General features: G+C 37.7%; 1 protein-coding gene across 1 annotated transcript in view; it reads left to right on the forward strand.

Annotated features, from left to right (window-relative positions):
* Positions 1-24663, forward strand: part of FRMD4A (FERM domain containing 4A) — a 313453-nt gene that overhangs the window by 125292 nt on the left and 163498 nt on the right. Inside the window, exon 5 of the mRNA XM_043967592.1 lies at positions 7097-7189. Coding sequence (XP_043823527.1) covers positions 7097-7189 — 93 coding nt within the window. The remainder of the gene's footprint in view (positions 1-7096; positions 7190-24663) is intronic.

Raw genomic sequence — 24663 nt, forward strand, 5'->3', positions numbered from 1 at the left:
ATTCCATTATCTTGACACCCAAGAAAATGGGGAGGGTTATTTTGGCCCAGGTATGCTAAGTAAATGGAACAAGCTTTGTTCCAAAACAAAGAGATGGTAATGTGCTTGTTTGAAGGTTTAGGAGCAGTCTGTTCTCTCTGACCGGATAGTTCATATATTTTCTGCATTTCTTTAGAGTCAAAAAGGAATTCAAGAGGCTCTTTTACCTGAGGAAAGTATTCCTAGTGGTGTGGCATTATAAGAATTTACCTAGGGGGCAGCTAGGTGGCAGCTAGATGGCGCAGTGGATAAAGCACCAGCCCTGGATTCAGGAGGATCTGAGTTCAAATTTGGCCTCAGACACTTGACACTCACTAGCTGTGTGACCCTGGGCAAGTCACTTAACCCTCATTGCCCTGCAAAAAGAACCAAAAACAAGAAAACACAAACAAAAAAAGAATCTACCTGACCTTCTTACTGCAAGTAGTTTGGCCTAGCAATATATTTCTTTTACCTACAATTTATAGAGCAGAGCAAAGAAAGATAAAATAACCAAGAATTTTTAAATTATTTTCTCTAAGCATGTGTGTATGTGTGTGATTTCTATGTGTATGATTTCTCTGTGTGTATGAAGAGTACTCAGGACAATAACAAAATGCTTCAAAATTCCTTGGGTGAAAAATGCACTATAAATAAAGGTTTTATTTATGCATATTGTGTTCTATGGGCTTATTTGTGCAGTGGAATTTCTGTCCTTGTACAAATGGTACTTTTGGATGAAAGTTCTCAGAGTAGTGCCTGAAACTACTAGGATGTTTTTGATTAATTTCATTTCTCCACACTAAACAACTCCTGAATAGTTTTAACTAGTATTTTTTTTTTCTTATCCTCTTTCCATCTTTCTTCCTTCATTCCTTTTTATCCATTCTTCGTAAGCATTTTCTGATACAATGGGTCATTGGATTAGAGCTAGAAAGAATGTTAAAGACATAGAGCCCAATCCCCTCATTTTCCATGTGGAGAAACTAAGGCATGGAGGTATAAAATAACTTCCCCAAGGTCATAGAAAACCAGTATGCTCCACATAGATTTTTTTTTTAATCCACAAATATTTCCACCAATCCATCCTATGCTTATATCATAACAATGATCATCTCTAGGGACTGCAGTAACCTGAGATCATATATAGTGTAGTGGGTTGCATTTGCTGAGTATTAGCTTTACTAATTAAAATAAGAGAGAATACAAAAGATTGCCCTAGGCACAAGCCTCGCTAAGGGCTTACCTTACCTTTCCTGAAAATCAGACCACTCAGAAATTTAAACCAAGAAAACCTTAGCACTTTCTTGATGCTGACTTTAGTCATTCCTGAAATAGTTATCCCTTTCACATGGGGAGGAGGGAGAGTTAGGGGTGTTGTGCCCCCTCAATCTGGAAAATCCATGTAAAATTTTTAGCCCTCCCTTCATATCAGAGAAGAAGTCGGTATTAAAAGATAAAATACGTTGTTATTATACAATACTGTACATATATTTTATTCATTTCTGAGTTTCTAAACTTTTTATGTGTTGTCTGTGGCTTCCACAAAACTCTCCCAAAATTCCCATCTAATTTCTTATGTGACCCCTGATATATTGAAACATTGATGAGGAAAGTCGAGATGTGAAAGGAATTACTGTTCTAACTTAAAGTACCAAGTTTCTGATCTTCCTGGTAGGCTTCCTAGTTTCAGAGATCTCCCTAAGTACCTGCTTCCCTTTTCATGCTAGTTGGATTAGATTCTGTCATTAGTATTAATCCTGAGAATCCTACTACTAGTACGCTTTCCTTCTTTCCCTTTGCCCTCTCTGCCAACAAGTCATTAGGGTTTTAGTTTCTTTTCTAGCAGATAACTTGTAAAGGAGAATGTTGATACCTTCAGAAATAATACAGAAGTTTAAAAGTAAGCAGAAGAAGGGGGCAGCTAGGTGGCGCAGTGGATAGAGTACCAGCCCTGGAGTCAGGAGTACCTGAGTTCAAATCCGGCCTCAGACACTTAACACTTACCAGCTGTGTGACCTGGGCAAGTCACTTAACCCCAATTGCCTCAGTAAAAAAAAAAAAAAGTAAGTAGAAGAGAAAAAAGCTTTTAAAAATACATACACAATACAGACACATGTAGATATAATATGTATATACATAGCTATAAACACATGTATACACATATGTACAAATGTTTCCACACAGGTATATATGTGTATGGATAGATAACTATTTATATGTAATTGATTTCCTTTGCATTTCTAGGCATTTTTCTTTACTTTAAAAAAAAAAACATTCTGAAAATGAGTCCATAATGTTTAACAGACTATCAAAGGAATCAATGGCATTAAACAGTTTAAGAACCCCTCACCCAAATTATGGTCCCATCCTCACTCTCAGCTAATCAGGAAGCTTCCAAGTCAGTGCACTCTTCAGAGCATTCTACATACCTAGTCTTAGTGGGATCTCTGGCTAAGAGAGAAAAAAGGATACCTCATATGAGATACTATTTTCATTTTTCCTGTCAGCTAGCTCATGTCCAAAATTCACAAAAGACACTTTTTAAAAGAGAACTGTCAAGTTTTCTCTCCTGTTGGATAATGAATGAAGATGGAATAGGTGTAGAGTATTATTTTCTTCGATATTCCATGGATCTGTATAGTGGTATACATATCCCACAATTGTACAGATTGCAGCCCATCTATGCCTTCTCATCCTCATGATTTGTGTCCATTTTGTCCCATAAATTCTTCACACACAAAAATGAACCCCAGACTAGGAATAGGGGCCTATACCTATAATCCCTGCTACTAGGGAAAACTGAGACTGGTAGATGCCTTGAGATCTTTTTTTTTGGGGGGGGGGGCAATGGGGATTGAGTGACTTGCCCAGGGTCACACAGCTAGTCAGTGTCCAATTAGAATAAAATAATCTTTTATTTGGGTGCTGGAGAAAGTGAGCCAGAGGGAAGTCAAAGACTTTGCCTGGAGGGGAGGAGATGGTTTAGAGACATCTTTCTCCTCAACCAGAAGGGAGAAAAGGCTTTTATAGAGGATGGCGGGATGGGGGGGGGGGGGTTGTTAATGGATGAGCACCTGAGCACCTGACAATGGAAAGTTCCCTTTGGGGGTGGGGAAAGCTTGAATGAGGAGTGGAATGGGAAAGGCTTAAATTAGGGGTGGTGGTCCTGACTTCTGGAGTTATCTCTGTCCCCTGGTGCAGATCAGGCAGCAGCCACACCTAATGGGCTTATCTCCCTTACTTCTTAGGTGTGTCCATCCTTTAGTTTAGCTTCTCAAGGAGAGTTACCCCAGACCTATATCACTATTGACTATATCTGAAGAGGCGTGTCTTATTCTATACATCTAGTCCATTGTTTCTCTAAAAGATAGGAAGCATGCTGCTTTATTGATCTTCTCAAATCATGACTGGTCACTACATTGATCAAAGTCTTATATTCCTTCAGAATTGTTTTTCTTTTGCATTATTGTGGTCACCATGTAAATTTTTCTCCTGGTTCTGTTTATTTCACTTTTCATCAGTTCATATAAATCTTTCCAAGTTTCTTTGAATTTTATATATTTGTCATTTCTTACAGTGCAATAATATTCCGTTATATTCATATAATCACAATTCGTTCAGTCATTCTCCTATTGATAGATACGCACCCTCTTTCCAGTTGCTGTTGTTTGCCACAACAGAAAATGTTGCTTTGAGGGTTTTTTTCATTTGGGTGCTTTCCACTTTTCCCCTGTATTTGATCTCTAGAGGATCTATCTAGCAGTGGTATCTAGTGATATAGAGGAAGGGGCATAGTTCCAAAATGCTTTCCTAAATGGTCAGGCCATTTCACAGCACCTTCTAGAATGAATGCATTAGTGGGGCTATCCTGCTTCACCCTCTCCAACAGTTGCCAGTTCCGTATTTTGTCATCCTTGTCAATCTGATTGATGTAAAGTAGAAATCGGAGCGTTTCTTAAATTTGAATTTCTCTTATTATTAGTGATTTGGAGCATTTTCATATAGTTTATCTAAAACTCTTCATTCGCATCTTTTGACTATATATTGAGGAATGACTTTTACATATTTAATTATATAGCTAAATATATATTTTGGATATTAGATCTTTATCAGAGAAATTTGCTACAAAGATTTTTCCCCAAAAAAAACTTTCCCATTGAATTCTTTTTTTTTTTTTTTAGTGAGGCAATTGGGGTTGTGACTTGCTCAGGGTCACACAGCTAGTAAGTGTTAAGTGTCTGAGGCCAGATTTGAACTCAGGTACTCCTGACTCCAGGGCTGGTGCTCTATCCACTGTGCCACCTAGCTGCCCCTCCCATTGAATTCTAACTTCATTGATTATGCCTGGTTCTTGAGCTGAGCCATGAAGGAAGCCAGGAAATTAAAGAAGCCACATTGAAGAGGGAATGCATTCCACACTATTGTGAGGCAGACTGTACAGAGTCACAGAGATGGGAAATAGAAGGTCACATCTGGGAAACAGCAAGCAGGCTAATTTTGTCAGAATACTAAAGTATTGTGCTATAAGAAGTGATGAACTCAATGATCTTAGGAAAAAAAAAAACATGGATAGACTTGCACAGAATAAATAACGAAGAGTCAAATGAGCAGAACCAAGAGAATGTTATATACAGTAACAACAAGACTGTTTTAAGAATGACTTTGGGGGGCAGCTAGGTGGCACAGTGGATAAAGCACCAGCCCTGAATTCAGGAGGACCTGAGTTCAAATCCGGTATCAGACACTTGATACTTACTAGCTGTGTAACCTTGGGCAAGTCACTTAACCCTCATTGCCCTGCCCAAAAAAAAGAAAAAGAAAAAAAAGAACAACTTTGAGTGAATAAGTCATTTTGGCTATTGTAAATAGCTAAATTAAATACAAAGGACCTATGAAGGAAGACATACATACGTGTGTGTGTGTATACACACACACACTTATTTTTGCCCAATGGTGGCCATTGTTAGATTGGGGTGGGGGTGGGGGGAGTGAAGGGGAAAGAGAAAAAAAAGGGGGGAGGGGAAGTTACATGATTATTGTATATTTGAAGGGAACAGTAAATTATACATAGTAGACTACCAGTTTCGCATGCAATCATCTTTTTTTCTATTCTACTATGTTATAGAAATGCTTATTTAATTTCTTAAGTTCAGAATAAAATAAGTAAGTTTTTTTTTTAAAAGAAAAGTTGTCCAGGCCTTCAAGTCAGAAAGAAACAAACAAATAAAATGCATGAATAGTGAAAAAGTATGGAAAGATAGAATGGAACTAGATTTTGAGATTTAGATGCCAAACAGAAGAATTGTTTTGTCCTCTGCCTCAGTTTCCTTATATGAAAAATGAGGATAATTATAACACCAATTCCCAGGCGTCACATAGTAAGCACTGTATAAATGTCGTCGTCATCATCATCATCCCAGAAGCAATAGGGAGTCAATCGGGCTTTTTTAGTAGGACAGTGACATGGTCAGACCTTTCTTTTAGGAATATCTATTCAACAGCTCTATTGAGGGTTGAGATGGAAAAGGTTTAAGACAAGAAGATCCATTAGGAGGCTATTGCAATCATCCAAGTGAGAGGTGAGACGATCCTGCCCCAGGTCAGTGGCAAGATGAATGAAAAAAAAAAAATGAATGTGAGACATGCTAAATCAACTAGATTTAGCAGCTGAATGGAGAGGAGGAAAGTGAAAGTGAAGCATCAAAGATCAGTTCAGAATTTTATGAAAGGGCGTATTTGGAGATTGTTGGAAGCTTTATACAATTTCCCAATTTAATCCAGAGGGTGCTCTTACTTCCTATTCAATTTTGAATTTGAACTAATCCATTTCATCCAGCTGTCTGCCATGGTCTAGGCAATAGAAACTCTTTATCCATTAGGTTTTTCTTTTGTTGATTCTTAAGCTGATCTTATGTGAATGCCTGTGGATCTCATTAAGGATGTCATGTAGTATTCTAGGCAATGATGATACCAGCAGAATGTCATCCCCAAATAGGATCATCTGAAGGACCTCATCGTCTATAGACATTCCTTTTCCATTGGGGTACTACACAAAACAACCTCTGTGATGTTGGTGAACACCTTTGATAGTCATCTCTTTCTCTGTCTTATGCCTTGTTGAGTAATGATAATCAGAAGACATAATAATAATAACTACTCACATTTATACTGATAATAGATCAACCTAAGAAAATAGAAACACTCTCATCTTTTCCATTTCCTATTTGTTGTCTTCCACTTTCATATATGTACATATGTGCAGGATAATTTCATTTAGTTGAATCTCCAATTTTCATTTCTACTGCTTTTCACTGTGTTATAATTGGATATAACTTATAATCCTCTGCCACTCTGTAATGTTTTGCAAATGCTTATTGTCTAAGCTGCCATTGTCCTTCCTTGGCTTCCATGTCTTTCCACTTTGCAAGAGGATCAAGTATTTAGTGTCATTGGTGAATTAAAGCTAAGATCAAAATCAATCCCAAAGTAGAAAAATAATAAGTATGAGATGAAGAGAAGATAATTATAACTTCATTAAATTGTTCTGTGGCTTTCTTTGGCCATTTTAAATGGAAGTGTAGCCTTCTCTCCATCTACTTTTGTAAAGAAATTATGAGGATTGATAAGAGATCTATAAAGTGCTTTGAATTCCTCAGAAAAAAAGCATTAAAGAATGTGGAGGGAAAGAGAACAAGAGAAAAGGGAGACTTATTAATAAGTCATTTGAATAAAGTTAATGAGTTTATTTGAATTTCAGTGAAATCTTGGAAATAGAAACCAAACAGAAATGGTCAATCTGTATACCCATGTCATTGAGTTTTTTCTATTACATTTCATATTTGCTAACTATTTTCTGAGCTTTCTTCAAATACTGTCCCTATGATGTCTACAAGAATGCCTACAAGTTACTAGTTCCTATGATATTAAGCAAAACCCCCCCGATTTATTCTTGTACCACACATCTCTGTGAGTTGTACATGAGTATGAACATAGGAACACAGTAATACACACACACAGCCAAGAATCTTTGGAAATATTATTGACTTTTTTTTTTTCTCTTTTTCTTTTTCCTCAGGGGACATTTGAATTGGCTTCAGCTAGACCGCAGAGTGTTGGAACATGACTTTCCCAAAAAGTCAGGACCTGTGGTTTTGTACTTTTGTGTCAGGTATGTACACAGGGTATTCATATTCCTTTATGTACTTTCATGGAAAATTTTGGAAAGCTGAGAGTGATAAACATAAAAGTGTAGTAATGTTTCTTGATTCATAATGAGAATATCTATATAATAAATGCTACATATATTATATATGTCTATATATACACATATACAATTTACACCTACCTGTCTCTTAATGTATCTATGTCAGGGCAAGGAGAAGAGGGTGTTGATATATTATTTAAATAAAGCTAATGACTACGTCTGAATTTCAGTGCAACCATGGAAATACAAACCAAGTCTATAACCCTTTCTAGTTACAATGTAGAGCACAATAATGGGAACGGGGGTTAAATGAATCACGATGAGTCATGATTTTATTCCCAGACATGTTAAACTCTACTAATCTATTACAGTAAAATATACACTGGAATAATTTCTGTATACGAATACATAAAAAGTTCTTGAGTCCTATACTACACAATGCTGTTTCTTTTCTTGTATCATGTGTCTCCACATTGTGTTTCCTTGAACCTTTATGTTTCCAAATAAGAATATATCTTCCATTGCTATAGCTGGCTAATTACTTTACCCCCTAGTGATAGGGAAAAAAAATCGGAATTGTTTCATTAACCTTTTAGAAGAATGTTTATTGTGTGTTTGCAAAGAACTTTATTATGCATGATTAGTTAACCTTTGCATCAATCCCTTAAAATTGGACAGAATTATCACTTCCGTTTTACAGAAAGCTTTGGGTTATCAGAGAGAGGTCAAGTAACAAACCAAAGTATAAATCAGTAAGAGTTAGAATTAGAACCCCTAACTCCAACATTCCTTGTTTTTGGCTGAGCCCAATGAACTATTGCCTCTTTCTAAATACATATACTATAGAGAAATTAAAGATGCTTTCAAGTTCTTGTGTCTTTCTTTAAATGTTTCAAGTGCACAATAATTTCCAACCTCCACATTTTCCTACTTCTTTTACAACATGTTAACAGAAATTCAAAAAATAGAAACACTTTGCCTAACAATTCCCAATGGGGGTGGGGGTGGGGGAAGACCCCACAATTCAGAAGTCTAAAGATTATGGTCAGGGATGCAATTTTAGTCACAACCAACCTGACAACACAAACATTGCACTCAAAGAACTTGAATCAAAAGAATACATCACATATTAGGTCCATTTATTTTTTGCAGGGCAATGAGGGTTAAGTGACCTGCCCAGGGTCACACAGCTAGCAAGTGTCAAGTGTCTGAGGCTGAATTTGAACTCAGGTCCTCCTGAATCCAGGGCCAGTGCTTTATCCACTGCACCACCTAGATACCCTAATGCCTTTTTGATTTAACAGCTGCATACATTTCAGAATTAATCTTAACCATTTCCATCACTGATAGGAAGGATTTCAATAATATAATCCTCTCAATGGTGCCTATCATTTCTCATATTAATGGAGAGAGAGCCATTTAATACAGAAGAGAAGTTCTCCTGGGAAAATACCATCCTCAGCTGACTACAGTTGAGGAATAGAATTTGAACTTGAACCATTCATTCCCTGGGGAGGGAATGAGAATGTTTAGCACTTACTGAACCCCTCCTGGCCAGAAGTACTCCCTTACACTAATCCACCACCTTCAGAGCATGCCACAGATATTAACCAAGGAAAAGGAAAACATTTTGGTTGTCGCATTTAGAGATTCTTCTCTCCCCCCCCCCCCCTTCCCTCTAGGGTCTGTTATCATCTGGGGGTGGTGTGTGTGTGTGTGTGTGTGTGTGTGTGTGTGTGTGTGTGTGTGTGTGTGTGTGTGGTAACTAATGGCTTGTTGGAAGCTTCAGGCACTCTAAGATTGGTAGCAGAAATGTTTATCCCTGAGGCCATGCAAACTACTGAGAGCTGGCTTCCAGCTGGTAAAATAGACCATCACAGAAGAAAGTGCTAAAGTAAAACAACAGCTAACATTTTTGGAGTAACTAGAGGTCAGAATTTTACAACTCTTTTCCACTGATTGGATCCCACACTCAAGTGATCTTGCCTCATATTCACAGGAAAATCAGTGAATAGCTGAACATCAACCAGTTCTTAAAAGATAATTCAGAGTATAAGTTCTAAGGACATTAGACCAATCGTATGAGTGTTTTGTCCACCCATGACACCTACCGTGCATCTTTACATGAGCTGCTGTCTACCCCATATATCCCCTCCCCAACCTGTACAATTAATCTTTTAGACTTAAGTATAGAATTTTATATGGTTTCCCTTTTCATTCCATTTTAGTAGTTTCACCCTGTCATTCTGGCATGTTGAAGTAAGTCTTTTTGGATTTTGGCTCTACCAACCAGCATGTTCTCTGTCCTCCAAGCTTTGTGTCATTTTCAGATTTAATAAGTTGGTTATCTACCCATTCATTTAAGGCACTGATAAAAATATCGAACAGCAAGGGCCAAGGACAATTCCCCTACATACTCTGCCAGAGACCTTCCTTCCTATTGACACATAGCAGTTAATTATTGTTATTTCATTGTAGAAAGAATCCCCAGCAAAATTGTTATGTTTTTCCAATGCTAACTACATGCTGTATTCTTTATACAGTGGCAGACATAATAAATAATCTTCATGAAGATTCCAGACCTTGGAGTCTGTTTGAAACCAGTCATGATATTTCCCAGTATGTGCCACCTGGCTTTCCTTATCAGAGAAACTGGTGGAGTCCATTCTATTTAACACAAATATCTATAGCCTCACTTGAATGATCCATTAAACATGCACATCTTAAAAGCAATTTGACTCTAGAGAGCCTCATAATGTCATTTATGCATTGGTTTAAAAAGATATATGTGTGTCTATATGTCCGTGTGTATATGCACATGTATACATATATATACATATACAAATGTATAGCCATAAAAGATCCTTGCTTAGTTCAGGTGGTAAGTGGTTTTTCCTTTGCCTTAGTGAGAAGGGAAAATTAAATCACCTTTATAAAAGAGGAAAGTGGAAAAGATCAAATGCCTTAAGCCAAGCTTTAGAAGCTCCTAGAATGTAAATATTCCCACATGTTCTATATTGGATACCATCCCAGGGTGACTTATTTGGCATATGTATACTTCCACAAAAACACATTCCTAAGACATGTATGAGAGATGGAACAGAATTTTCACGGCTATTCAACAGATTGGGAAGTGAAGAAGCCAAAAGGTTAAGTAACTTAAGCAAAGGAATGAGTCAGTAAAGACCTGAAATTCAAACTCCTTTTCCAGTCTTCGATGACAGATTGTGCCTTTCTGACCAAGTTACCTTCTTAGGATATCCAAAACCAGGGACCACTGCTGAGTTTCTTCACCTGCAAAATGAAGGGATTGAATCAGATGACTGCTCGAGCTCTATCCAATCCTAAATGTCTTTGTCCATGAAAAAAGAATGTCTAGAATCTAGGTTTTCATTGACTTTTCTAGGTGCCCTTTCTTTGGACTCCCTGCCTCAAGGCGCTCCCCTCTCAAATCCATTTTCCACTGGGCTGTTAAAATGCTATTCTGAATGCATAAGCCTGACCACATCACTTCCCTGCTCTAGTTTTTACTGCCAGTGACTTCCTCTAGTTTTTAGGATAAAATGCAGCCTTGGGGGGGGGGGGGAGAGGAGTTGGGGGAGGTTCAGGGTAGGGAGGGGTGGAGCATTCACAATCTATTTTAAGCATACCTTTCCAGTTTTATTATATATTATTGTCCTTCATGTAGTCCACATTACAAACTACTGACCTCCTTATTGCTCCTTATCCATGATATTATGAAGAGTGGCTGAGGAAAGTCAGCTTTAGGTCAAGGAATTAAGACCTTGGAGCTGCAATTCAAGCTCTGACCCTGGTTTTCTTCCCTGGTAGCCTAAACCTCATTTAGAAAAGGTGTGTCTTTTATTTGAAAATGAGGATGAAGAAACCACTAAAACAAAGTTTTAAGTGGGAAGGGCAGAGGAATTAGGAAAGGCATTCATCCTGCAGGTGTAAGAAAGTGAGAGTCCCTTTAAAAAGAGAGAACCTTCCTTACTAGAAGGTTCAAGGACCAAGGGAAGGTAAATGCTGTGAGAAACCAAAGGGCACAGAAAATATAGAAAATATTCATTTACCAACCCAAGGATGCTCAGCCATTAGGACAGAAGATTCAATTTGATATTGTTTGACTCAAGTACAAACAAGAAACTTAGGGGTTCTCAGTATAGAAAACTTTTCTTAGTAAGATATGCCAGGAACTACCAGAAGCACTGGGCATACAAAGAAATTTTAAAAACAGTCCTGCCCTTTGGAAACTTACATTCTAATAAGGTATGAGCATATAAATCACTAGTTATACATGAGCTATATCCAGACTAAAAGGAAGGTAATCTAAAAGGGGAAGGCATCAGCATTTAGGGGGACAAGTGGGGATAGCCCTGAAGAAGATGAGATTCGATCTAAGTCTTGGGAAATTAGAAGGTGGAGATGAGGGAGTGAAGGTAGAGGACAGAGCTTTAGGAGTGAGGATATTGAATTCAAGGAAGTGTAAATAGACCAGTGTAACTACATTTTAAAGGGTGGGAGGCAAGGGGGGAGGGGAAGAGATGGGTTGGGAGTAAGAAGACTAGAAAGGTAGGAAGGAGCTTTCAATGTAAAGCTCATATCTGATCCTAGTGGTAATAGGAGGCCACTGAAGCAGTGGGATGACATGGTTGGACTTACACTGAAGCAATATAAGGAGGTGATCACACAGACTTTAGGAAAAAAAACAAAACTGCAAGGTGGTACAGTGGATAGAGCACTGGGCCTGGAGTTTGGAAGACCTGAATTGGAATTCAGCTTCAGATCATTCCTAGCTGGGTGTCCTTGGGCAAGTTATTTAACTTCCCTTTGCCTCATTTACTCAACTGTAAAATGGGAATAATATATTGTCTACTTTGTAAGGTTGTTGTGAGGATCAAATGAGATAATAATTGTAAAGCACAGTACCTGGCACACATGCACTATGTAAATACTAGCTGTTATTGTGTTATTTAAAATGATCTTGGCAGCTAAGTGGAGAATGTATTAGAAAGGAGAAAGGCATGAAGACAAATTGTTCTTGTTGTTGTTGTTGAGTAATGTCCAACCTCTTCATTGCCCCATTTGGGGTTTTCTTGGCAAAGATACTGGAGTGGTTTGCCATTCCTTCTCTAAAGAAGACACATTAGAATGGACTATAGCCCAGGCAAGAGGTGAAAGAAATGGGAGGCCTAACCTAAGGTATTGGCTATGTGGATAGAGAGAAGGGATTTTGCATGATAAGTGTTATGAAGGTAAAAAACCACAAGATCTGAGAATAAATTAGATATGTTGGGTGAGTGAGAATGAGGAGTCAGTGATGGCAATGAGTTTGTAAGCTTTGATTATTGAGAGATTTGCTGTGTCCTTCCCTTCACAGAAATAACAAAGTTCAAAAGAAGGGATGGCTTGGGGGAAAATAATAAATAATAATGAGTTCTGTTTTGGACATGTTGAACATGAGATACTTACAGAACATCTATTTCAAAATGTCTAAAACATAGTTGGTGATAAATGACTTACCTCGGTGGAGACCCTAGGTCTGGACATACAGATCTGGGAATTATCTGCATAGAGATAAATAAAATCAAAGGACTTGATGAAATCTCCAAATGAAATAGGATATATAGAGTGAAGTGAGAAGAGGGACCAGGAGAAAGTCTGAGGGGAACATCCGTGATTAGTGAGTGTGACATGGATAAAGAACCAGCAAAAGAAATTGAGAAAGAACAGTCTTAGAGGAGACCCAGGAGAGACACTGCACTATCTTGATAGAGCAGTGTCACCAGAACCTACAGAGAAGAAAGTGTCCCCTAGGAGGTGATCAATAGTGTCAAATGCTGCAAAGAGATCAAGAAGGGTGTGGACCAAGAAAAAGCCACTAGATTTGGAAGTTGAAATGATCATTAGTAACTTTGGAGATAGTGCTGTCAGGAAAACAATGGCACCATGGAAGACAAGGATATTCTCTTTTATATTACTCAAGAACATCATAGGACCATAAATTTAAAGCTGGAAGAGATTCTAGAAGTCATCTAATCCAACTCCCTCACCCTATAGATAATGGATCCCAAGAAAATTCTAGGGCTATGCAAACACGATACAGTCCCAAGGACCTGCCTTTGACCCAGGTCCTCTGATTCCAAAGCCAGCACACCATGAAACCTCCTCTCAATGTGTAGGAATAAAATTAGAAACCATGTCAGGAAAAGAGTAAATGGAATGGGAGAAGCAAGAATTTTCTAAAGTTAGTACAGATTATCCACAAAACCTGTTCCATCTGGGGCTCTGGCACCCAAATTTGATTATTTTGTCTATCAACAAGGAACAATATTTAGACATGTCTCCCCTTATACTTTATCATGTCTTACTCTTCTACAAAATGGGACAAACCACATAGACAAGATAGAAAGGCTGAGATAGATGGAGGGGAGGGAGGCTGCTTTAGCGATATGTAAACAAGTAAAGGAGAGGATGACTTCTCACCCTTTCCATTATTTATTTGTACATTTCAAACTTCTTCCCTTCCTCCTCCTTATTATTATTGTGCATTCATACACAAATTCACAAAACCAAGAGGGTGTCAAAAAGATATTATGGGGTAGCTAGGTGGTGTAGTAGATAAAGCACTGGCCCTGGATTCATGAGTACCTGAGTTCAAATCTGGCCTCAGACATTTGACACTTAACTAGCTGTGTGACCCTGGACAAGTCACTTAACCCTCATTGCCCTGCGCAAAAAAAAAAAAAGAAGATATTATGACAGACTATATTAACAATTAAAGGAATGCCTAATGAACCTCTAGAAAGGGAAGCACTGATCTTTATCTTTTCCCCCACTATAGCTTAAAAACAAAACCCAACAACAACCTTTTTGTTTTTGCTGTTAACTTTCCTCTATGTGCTTTCTGACTTTTTTGGTCTTTTTCATTGATAAGTGTCTACATTATTCAGCATCCCCATCAAATAGCATTCAAGTATCCATCTTTATTTGGTGCTATGTCAGATACTGGGCAAAACTGTCTAATCAGTTATTAATAATTAAAATTGGTGCATCTTTTACATATCTCATTTGACTTTTGCAGCCATCCATTGATGTAGGTTTAGGCAAGCATTATTACCATTTGGAAAATGAAGAAACTGAAGCACAGAGAAACGGAATCACTTGCCTATGGGCACATAACTAGTTAGTAGGAGAGACAAAAACCCAGTGAATTCTAATCCTCTGTTCTTTCCACTTCACCACATAATTTCCCTTTAGATTTTTTGGGTGGGACCTGTGTTTTCATTTAATAATAAACATTTGCTTAAGTCCTTACTGTATGCCATGTAGTGTAGGGATAAGATAATGCTGGATTAGGTATCATAGAACATGAATTTACCACTTAATATCTGTGTGACCCTAGGCAAGACACTTAATTTTTCTGGGACTCACTTTCCTGATCTGTAAAATATCAGAGGTTTGGACTAGGTAAACTCTCAAGTCCCCTCATGCTATAAATATAGGTGCTTCTGAGGGTTTTTTGTTTGTTTTTTATACTGGATGGACTTGTGATTTTATTGATTTTTTAAAATTCCTAGTATGAAAACTCCCTCTACCAGTGCAGATGCAAAATTGTTTTACAGCTTACAACCTTATAGAACTCCTGGGACATTGTGAGGTTAGGAGACTGGCCCAGAGTCACATAGACAGGATTTATCAGATGCAGCACTTAAACCCAGGTCTTTCCAATTCTGACTCCAGTTCCCTATCCATTGTGGTATACTGCCTCTCAACTAGGAGATATTATAACCTGAAAGGGAAGTGAAGGGAAAGGGAAGATTCCCTAGCCATTAAGGGAGATTAGATTCTAGTTTAGGGTATCAACAATATACACAGTAGGGGCAGCTAGGTGGCACAGTAGATAGAGTACCAGCCCTGGATTCAGGAGGACCTAAGTTCAAATCCGGCCTCAGACACTTAACACTTACTAGCTGTATGACCCTGGGCAAGTCACTAAACCCCAATTGCCTCACCAAAAAAGAAAAAATATATATACACAGGAAAAAAACTGGAAAACAATAAATATGCACCATATCAACAACTATAAAAACAATATGGTCTAAGTTACGGCTGGAGTAGAAAGAAATAAGAGTCCCTATCCATTTCCATCTTCAGTCTCATCTCCCTCCTATTAATCTGCCTGTGGTAGGAAATCAGTGAATATTCTTTGAATGAAAATTGAAGACCTTCCTCTAAGGGTTTATAATATGACACAACAACAATGGAAAGTGCAAAACACTCGCAGTAAACAATGTATGACAGTTAGTATATGACACAAATTAGACAGATAAATGACACTTGCTTTTTTTTTTTTTTGCGGGGCAATGAGGGTTAAAGTTACTTGCCCAGGGTCACACAGCTAGTAAGTGTCAAGTGTCTGAGGCCAGATTTGAACTCAGGTACTCCTGAATCCAGGGCTGGTGCTTTATCCACTGCGCCACCTAGCCGCCCACTTGCTTTTCATAAATACAGCAAGTCCTGAGTGCCAGCTATGTTATAGAAGTGATTGACAGAATTCTAGTAGCACTCAAGGAACTCATAGGCCTGAAGTCCAAAGAGAAGCTTACAAAACTGGCCAAAACAAAATGAATGTGGAATCTGTCTTATCAACCATAGGAATCCATGGGAATTTTTCAGTTGACATTTCAAGCTCAGGAGTATTCCAACAGCTTTGTTTTTCATTCCTTTTAACTCTTTAGCCCAGCTCAGTGCCACTACAGTTCTGACAATGTACCTCTCAAGTCAGAAAAACAATAGAGACTAGATTTAAATCTCCTTAAATCCAGCTTTCCACAAACATTGACCTGAAGAGTGAGCAATTGAAGAAAACAAAGAAAGAGAAGCAGGAAAACTTTATCTGGAAGGAGAGGATTTTTATAGTCACTTTTGTGAGAGACAGTTTTTCTCTCCTGATTGATATGATACTTACTATCCTTTGTCACTTAGAGTACCAGTGATTGTGCATATCCTAAAGTGTGGCTACTTACTATGATCTAATGCATGTTAATTTGACCCTAGACATATGTTTTCATTTAAGACTTAGTACTGTGGTAATTTTAAATAGTTTAGATATTCATTTGCAAAACTCACTGAGTTTTCTATTCCAGATCTCATTATTCTCATTCATTCTCTTTCCGCCCAATGCCCAATGTGCCTCTCTCTTCCTTTCCTCCAATCCCACCCATATCTCTCTCCCTCTCCTTCTTCCTCTCCCTCCTCCTCTCCTCCTTTCTCTCCTCCTCTTCCTCCCCTTTTCCCTCCCTTCGCCTCCACCCTCTTCTCTTTCCCTCTCCACCCTCCCTTTCCCTCTCCCTTCTCTCTCTTCTTTCTCCCTCTCTCTCTCCCTCTCCTTTGTCCCTCTTCTCTGCCTCCCTTTCCTTCTCATCCCTTCCCTTCCCTCCTACTGTCCTTCCCCCCTACTATTCACCACAAAACAGGCAGTCAAAACGCACCATTTGTTTGTTACAAAGTAAACTTCATTAGCATATTTAATTAGCCTTTGAAATATAGACTCAATGAATTGCAAGTGACAAAGTATGGTGATGAGTGTGAGGTGGAGGAGGAAGGTTAAGAGGAAGGAGTTTGTGATCATTGTTAGCTGGATGCCCTCAAATGCCATTTGTAAACTTGGATAGTGCTAAATCCCTTTTAGCAATTTCTTCTAGCAAATTCTCCTGGAAGAAAAAGAAAATATAAATTACCCATACTTCAAAGAATCCTGTTTGAGTGTTATAATGCTCCACTTTAAGAACAAACATGTAACTACTCTGCACATTATTGGGGAGGGCAGATTTGTTCCAGGCAAATGAATCTGGGTCCTTGGTGAAGCAGTTTAAGTGGATTGTTCTCAAAGAAAACTAGTAACCAGTAAAACCAATACCTTCTAACTCAAAAAGCCCTGAAATTCTGTTCTACTAAATGTGGCAAAAGAGTATCCTCAGAATTAGCTGGTTGATGCACTGATTCCAACATGAATCTTTCATTTCCTTAAATTTACTATGGGAAGAGATATTTTCTTTATGAATTAGTTGAGTCCTCATTGCTCTGCACCCGAAGGTCAAGGAAATGATGCAACACTGCCACCTAATGCTAAGAAAGAGAATATTTTTTAAAAGGTTAAATCAAAAAACTTGATTGAGAGGAAGATTCAACCCATAATATTAATATCTCCCTCCCTTTTCCCCAGGGGACTCTTCTTCCTGATGCACGAAATGCTTTCCTCCTCTAAGGATTATAAATTGAGCTTTTGTGAAGTTAGTAAGAACAAATTCCATTTTTGACAAATCCAGATGGGAAGTTGTAGCACAGAGATTGAAGTGAATTATTCAGTTACACACCCAGCATGCTGTGTTACTTCAGATATTGCAGTCTATTGATCTGTCAAGCAAAGATACAGGAAACAGCTTTGAGGTGTCTGTAAAGTAGAAGGTGATTTTTCAGGGGGTTCCTCTTCATTATTCCATATTAGATCAGAACCCTGGTATTTCCAGTCACTTTAAAGAATCAGGGACTCAGAGTTGAAAGCAACTTCAGAGGACATCTATTCTAACCTGATCCTGAAAACGAGTACCTTCCATATTGTACCCAACAAGTGGTCATTCAGCTTTTGCTTGAAGACTTCAGTGAAAGGGAACCTACTTTCTCCTAAGAAAGCAGATTGTGCATTTAGATAACTCTAATAATAGGGTTGGAAGGGACTTTGGAAATCATCTAGTCCCCTGATTTTACATATGAGACAAGTAAGACCCAAAAGAGTTTAGTGAGGCCTAACTAAGATCATATAGTACTTCACAGAGCTAAGACTTGAAACTAGGTGCCCTGTCTCCAAATTCACCATTCCTTCCATCGCACGCTGCTACCTCTTCATTTAAGAAACATTTCCTTACATCAAAAAATAAATTTGTTACATTACAACTTTTACTTTTTGCTCCTAATTCTTCCCTATCTAGTAAAACAGACTATGTTATTTTCTACATGATACTCCTGAAAATACTTGAGAAAAAAAGCTGTCATATCCCCACTAGATCTTTTCTTCTCCTGGCTAAACATCCTTAATTTTATCATCCTATTATCATATGTTTTCACTACCTTGGTTCTCTTCCTCTAGACCTTCTAGGTTCTTCCTAAAATGAACCAATGAGGGTATAACACAGTATTCCAGGTGCGAGCTAATCTGAAGCAAAAACAGCAGAACTATTACATCTCTAATTGGTCTGGACACCCTCCCCTCTTAATGCAACTTGGATTTCATTAGCTTGTTGGACTGCAGTAGCATGCTTTTGACTCACACTGAGCTTGTAGTTGGGCAGGTAGGTGACTCAGTGGATACAATACTGTGCCTGGAGTCAGGAAGACTCATCTTTCTGAGTTCAAATCTGACCTCAGACACTAGCTATGTGACCCTGGGCAAATCAATTAACCCTAATTGCCTCAGTTTCCTCATCTGTAAAATGAGCTAGAGAAGGAAATGGCAAACCACTCCTTTACCAAGAAAATCCCAAATGGATGTCACAAAGAATCTGATACAATTTAAAAAATGACTAAATAACAAGCTTGTAGTTAATCAAAATCCTCAGATTTTTTTTTCACATCAGCATGCCTACCCCATCTTACATTAATCAAATTGATTTTTTGAACCCAAGCAAAAGACTTTATATTTTTCCAGTTTAAATTTTGTCTTGGTGATTTTGTCCCACTGTTCTAGCCTGTGAAGATCATTTTGGCTTCTTACTCTGTAATCTGTTGTTATCTTTACCTCCTAGTTTAGTGTTATCTGTAAATTTGATAAGTGAAATCAGAACTCCCATACAAGTAATTAATAAAAATGTTAAACTACCCAAAGCCAAGGATACATTCCTCTGTAACTTTGATGCTATTCTCTATCTAAGCTGATATCTAAATGTTAATGACTGCTCTTTGGAGTCTGACGAAATAGTGCAGAAAATAACAAGAGTTTACATTAGGAAATCTCAAAATAAACTGAGGCTGGTAAAAGAAAATAAGGACAACAAAATGATTGTTAACTATTGGGAATTTTATTCAAGGCAATATTAGGGAAAAGAAAAAGATAACTATTTCCTTTTCTAAATATTTGCTATCTCTTTAACAGTAGTCTAAATTTCAATCAAGCTCATTGATATAGAGTCTATAGATTCCATTTTCTTTCCTTTTGTTAAAAAAAAAAGATCTGAACATTATTTTTCTTTCTTCAACCCCTCAAAATTTTCTCTCATTCTTCATGGTAATAACAATATTAGCTAGTATTTATATTGAATTTTAAAGTTTATAAAGCACTTTACATGTGTTATTTCTATTGATCTTTACAACCTTGTGAGGTAGGTGTGATTACTATCTTTGTTTTATAGATTTTGCAGATTACTATTTTTATTATGGATTCATTACACTGAGGCTGAGGGAGGTTAAATGATTTGCTTAAGGTAATACAACTAATAAGTGCCTGAGGCAGGATTTTATCTCACGTCTTCCTGACTCCCAACCTAGCACTATTTATTGGGCTACCTAGTTTCCTTGGGACTTAATTCCAACTTTGTCAGTATAGCTGATTTATCCTAAATATGAGATGATCTGACTAAAATCTTTCACAATCAAGTATGAATGACTGATAGACTTATTAATATAATGGGAAAAACACAGTTTTGACAGTCAAAGGCCCTGAATTCTAACCCTAGCTCTACCCTACTTACGGAGATAGCTTCCCTAGTGTTGTTTCCTAATCTACAAAATGAGGACTACATGATTTTTGAAGTCTCTTCTAGGTCTAAATCTATAACCCAATGTAAAATACCAGGAAATGTTTCCATTCTTAAAACAGGGGTTGATTAACCCAAATGAATCAAATTCATAAAATGGATGTTGTAGTGACATATTTTGAACAGGGAAGATGTCAAAGTGACCCATATCAACTCCTGGTTTTCACCTCTGCCCAAACCCCATAAATATATATCTTTTTTCTTTGATAATAAACATTTTTATTTAAAGTTTTGAGTTCCAAATTCTATTCTTCCTTCCCTCCCTCCCCTCTTCCCTTCCTGAGGGTGGTAAGCAATCAAATATTGGTTATACATTTGTAATTATGTAAAACATTACCATATTAGTCATTCTGTGTAAGAAAACAAATAAAAGAAAAACGAAAGAGTGAAAAATAGCAGGCTTCAGTTTGTGTTCAGTCAATATCAGTTCTTTCTTTGGAGCTGGATAGTATGCTTCATCATTAGTCCTTTGGGATTGTCTTGGATCATTGTATTGTTGAGAATAGTTAAATGATTCACAGTTCTTCATCAAACAATATTGCTGTTGCAGTGCACAAAGTTCTCCTGGTTCTGCTCACTTCACTATATATCAGTTCATATAAGTCTTTCCATGCTTTCATAAAATTGTCCTGCTTGTAATTTCTTATAATACAGTAATATTCCACCACAATCATACACCACAGCTTGTTTTGCCATTTCCCAGTTGATGGGCATTCCTTTCATTTCGAATTCTTAGCCACTACAAAAATAGCTGCTATAAATATTTTTGTACAAATAGGCGTTTTTCTCTTTTGGGGGATGTCTTTGGGATATAAACCTTTCAGTGGTATTGCTGGATCAAAGGGTATGCACAGTTCTATAGCCCTTTGGGCATAGTTCCAAATTGCTCTCCGGAATGGTTGGATCAATTCACAACTCCACCAATAGTGGATTAATTAGTACCCCAGTTTTCCCACATCCCCCCCAACATCTAATATATAAATACCTATTCAACTCAAGAAAAATAAGCATCAATAACTTGGCGTTCCATATCTGAAATATCATTTTTTCCCTCCCCTTGGGTGTCATAAAACCAGTGTTAGGAGTAATTAACTTAGAGCAATAAAGCCACTGAATCATGTACCAAAACAAACAGCAACAGTAACAACCATCTCAAAGTCATCTGGTAGCTTTTACTAAAATGAATATCCAAATTTTCCAGAACTGAAAGCTATCTGTTCTTTTCTTGAATATTTCCAAATTCCAGAAAGTTAATAGAATAGCATTGTACTAGACATTATGTGGCACTTGCTATCATTTCATTTGCATTCCACCTGTGAAGATGTGAATGTCATTCAGTGGAAATGAAACTTAAGGACAGACCGAGGTATAAAAACACTCTTCATGCCTGCAACAATCTGAGGAGAGGCAGATTCTTCTGGACTCTGAGCAACACTTCAACCCCACCTCAGTGTCCTTGAAGCCTGCCTTTAATCACATATTTTTACCTGCTTCTCAAAGTACCTGAGGAGAAGCCTTGTGGCCTCCACCTTTCCCAGCTCTCCTGCTTAGAAAGCATGAGTCCTATCCTAGAAGGCCCTCACACCCAGTCAATGACAGAGTCCTGTCTATTTCCCACAGCTGAAAAAGAGTTTCTACAGCAAATGTGACATTTTCTGCAGAATTTAACATGCAATTCACATAGGTGTAATTTCTAAATAGTTAAAAAAAAAAAGTATACAGTTTAATTAGTGGCATAAATGATACCAAACTTGCGTATGGTCACTCTTTCCTTCTTTTAAAAAAATGCAATATTTTTTTACATTTCTTTTACTTTGTTATTTTTTCCTTATAAAGAATGGGTAGGATTTAATTTTTAAAAAATAACTTTATTTTTACATTCATTTATTATCTGTCCCTCTGTTGAATAACACCCCCAATCCTGCCCCCAAAACCCTCATCATAAAAATGCATAATATGGTAAAAACAAATTCCCTATTTGGCCAATACCCATGGCTGTATGCTTTCTGTATATTTTAAGTTCATTTCCTCTCTGGCAGGATGTAAGCAATGTGTTTCATCTACAGTCTTCTGAACACAAGCTTTATCATTATTACATAGACCCAAGTTCTAAAGAATTTCAAAGTACTTTATAATGTTGTTGTTATTCTATACATTATCTTTCAAGCTTTCCCTACTTTGTTCTACATCAGATCATAGAGGTAGTCCCAGTTTTCTCTGAAGCTATATACTACAACATTTCTTACAGCATAATAATATTCCATTAATATTCATATACCATAATTTGTTTAGCCATTGCCCAGTAGGAAGATAGCTTCTTAGCTTCCAGTTTGGGGAAACTACAAAAAATAAAAATAAAAAGCTGCTATAAATACTGTTCTACATATAGGTCCTTTTCCTCTTTATTTGATCTCTTCTGGGGGCAGCTAGGTGGCGCAGTGGATAGAGCACCGGCCCTGGAGTCAGGAGTACCTGAGTTCAAATCCAGCCTCAGACACTTAACACTTACTAGCTGTGTGACCCTAGGCAAGTCACTTAACCCCTATTGCCTCACCAAAAAACAAAACAAAACAATTTGATCTCTTCTGGGTAGAGACCAGAGTATATTCAATTTAGTAACTTTGGGAGCATAATTCCAAATTGCTTTTCGAAATTGCTGGACTAAAGCTGGGTGGATAGGATTTCAATAGGGAAATATAGCAGTTGAGATGGTGGTAAGGGAGGCAATGGGGGCAGGTAGGTGGCATAGTGGATAGAGCACTGGCCCTGAAATCGGGAGGATCTGAGTTCAAATGTGGACCCAGAAACTTAGTAGCTGTGTGACCCTGGGCAAGTGGCTTAACCCCATTTACCTTAAACATCTGGGGACATATCCAGTTGTCCTGATATATATCTTGCCACTGGAGCTAGAAGTCTTTGGAAAACAAAGTGAGGCTGGTGACTTTGCACAGCCCTGCCTCACTTAAATCCAATTCACTGCAAGTCTGACATTACCCCAATGTCATGGTCCTCTTTGAGAATGAAGGATAAACAACAACGAGGAACTCTGTGCCTGCAGCTGGTGGGAGCCATCCCCCACCCCAGTGTCACAGACCTCTCTTGCTAACCTCCTAAGTTGTCTTAGGCTGGAAAAATGTCTAACACTAACCTTTTGTTGGCTCTGATACTTCAAAATTCAATTAAAAATTATTTTGAAGTTGTTTGGAGGGAAATGTTGGGAGAGTTTGGCTGGGTTGCTGCCTCTAATCTGCCATCTTGGCTCCACCAGTCATGCTTATCAGTAATCCCTTCCAATTATTTTTCCATTTTTAGAAAACTTTAATAAATGGAGTCACTTGGATATATAAGAAACAAACACTATCAGTCACTATCCCTTATTAAAATTTACTCGGTGATAGTTATAATATCCAAGCCAGTTTTAAGTCAAAGTTCTGGCATTAAAAGCTACGTTGTGCATCTCTATGTGGCCGCAGATTCTGCAGAGGCAGTGTTTTAGCAAAAAGTAAACCCTGAAACTAATGTGTGAAGATACATTTTTGTGCATGTGAATTTAAATAATTTCAGTGTCTTTCATCTTGGGGAAAAATAAACTTCTAAGAACCATCTGTACTACAGATGTGTATAAATTCAATTTCACATGGTACCATATGCCTTAGTAGCACAGAATTAGGAACACTTATCTTTCTTTCTCTGGATATGTAGAAATTATAGAAAGCCCCTCCCCACCTTTGGAAAGAGACATTGTAGTAGTTTTCAACTAAAGCAAGGTACCTTCTTCAACTCTATTCAGCCTATTAGAAAAAGACATTCCAATGAACACAATCCATTTGGAGCAGTTGTGCCAAATGGATCCCTGCATTCTACCTATTGACTCAGGAAAGCACAAATTAACATTGTTTGTCTTCTATTATGTTTTTATTTATTTTAAACATTTCACAATTACATTTTAGTCTGGTTCAGGTCAGGAGTTTGACACCTCTGATTTAGAGTATAAAGAATAACTTAATAGTGAATATTATTAATAGCAAGACAAGTTGAAGGAAGAATGAAGAAAGAATTAAAGAAAAAATGAGATTGAAGCCCTACTCTCCCAAATTAATGGCAGACCCATTACCTTAGGTATCAGGTAAGTTTGTAAGGGACAGATGTAGCTGTGCCTAAAACTACAATGTAGTTTCTTCCTAAAGAAGTGTATCATAAACATATTGAATCTTATGGTTTAAAGGAACCACAGGGGTCATAAAGTCCAATTACCTGCTGGGTGATTCTTTCTACAACATCCCTGTCAAATAGTTATCTGGGTTGCATTTGAAGATGTTTAGTAATGGATAACTCATTACATCCTGAGGTAGCATGTTCTACTTTGAGACAGTTCAAATTCTTAGGAAGTGGGGTTCCCCACACCATCATTATGTTGAACTGAAATCCACCCCTCTATAATTCTCATCCATTATTTATAGTTTTGCCTTCTGGGACTGAATAGACTAATACGAATTATTCTTTCACATGGCATTCCTTCACATATAATACCTTCTCTCCCCAGGTCTTTTCCATTTCCCTGAGATGCTCCTAGTATGACATGGTTCAAGTATCCTCACCACCCTAGTTACTCTCCTTTCAATACAT

This window comes from Dromiciops gliroides, chromosome 5 (assembly GCF_019393635.1).
Source record: "Dromiciops gliroides isolate mDroGli1 chromosome 5, mDroGli1.pri, whole genome shotgun sequence".
In the NCBI taxonomy this organism is placed as follows: Eukaryota; Metazoa; Chordata; class Mammalia; order Microbiotheria; family Microbiotheriidae; genus Dromiciops; species Dromiciops gliroides.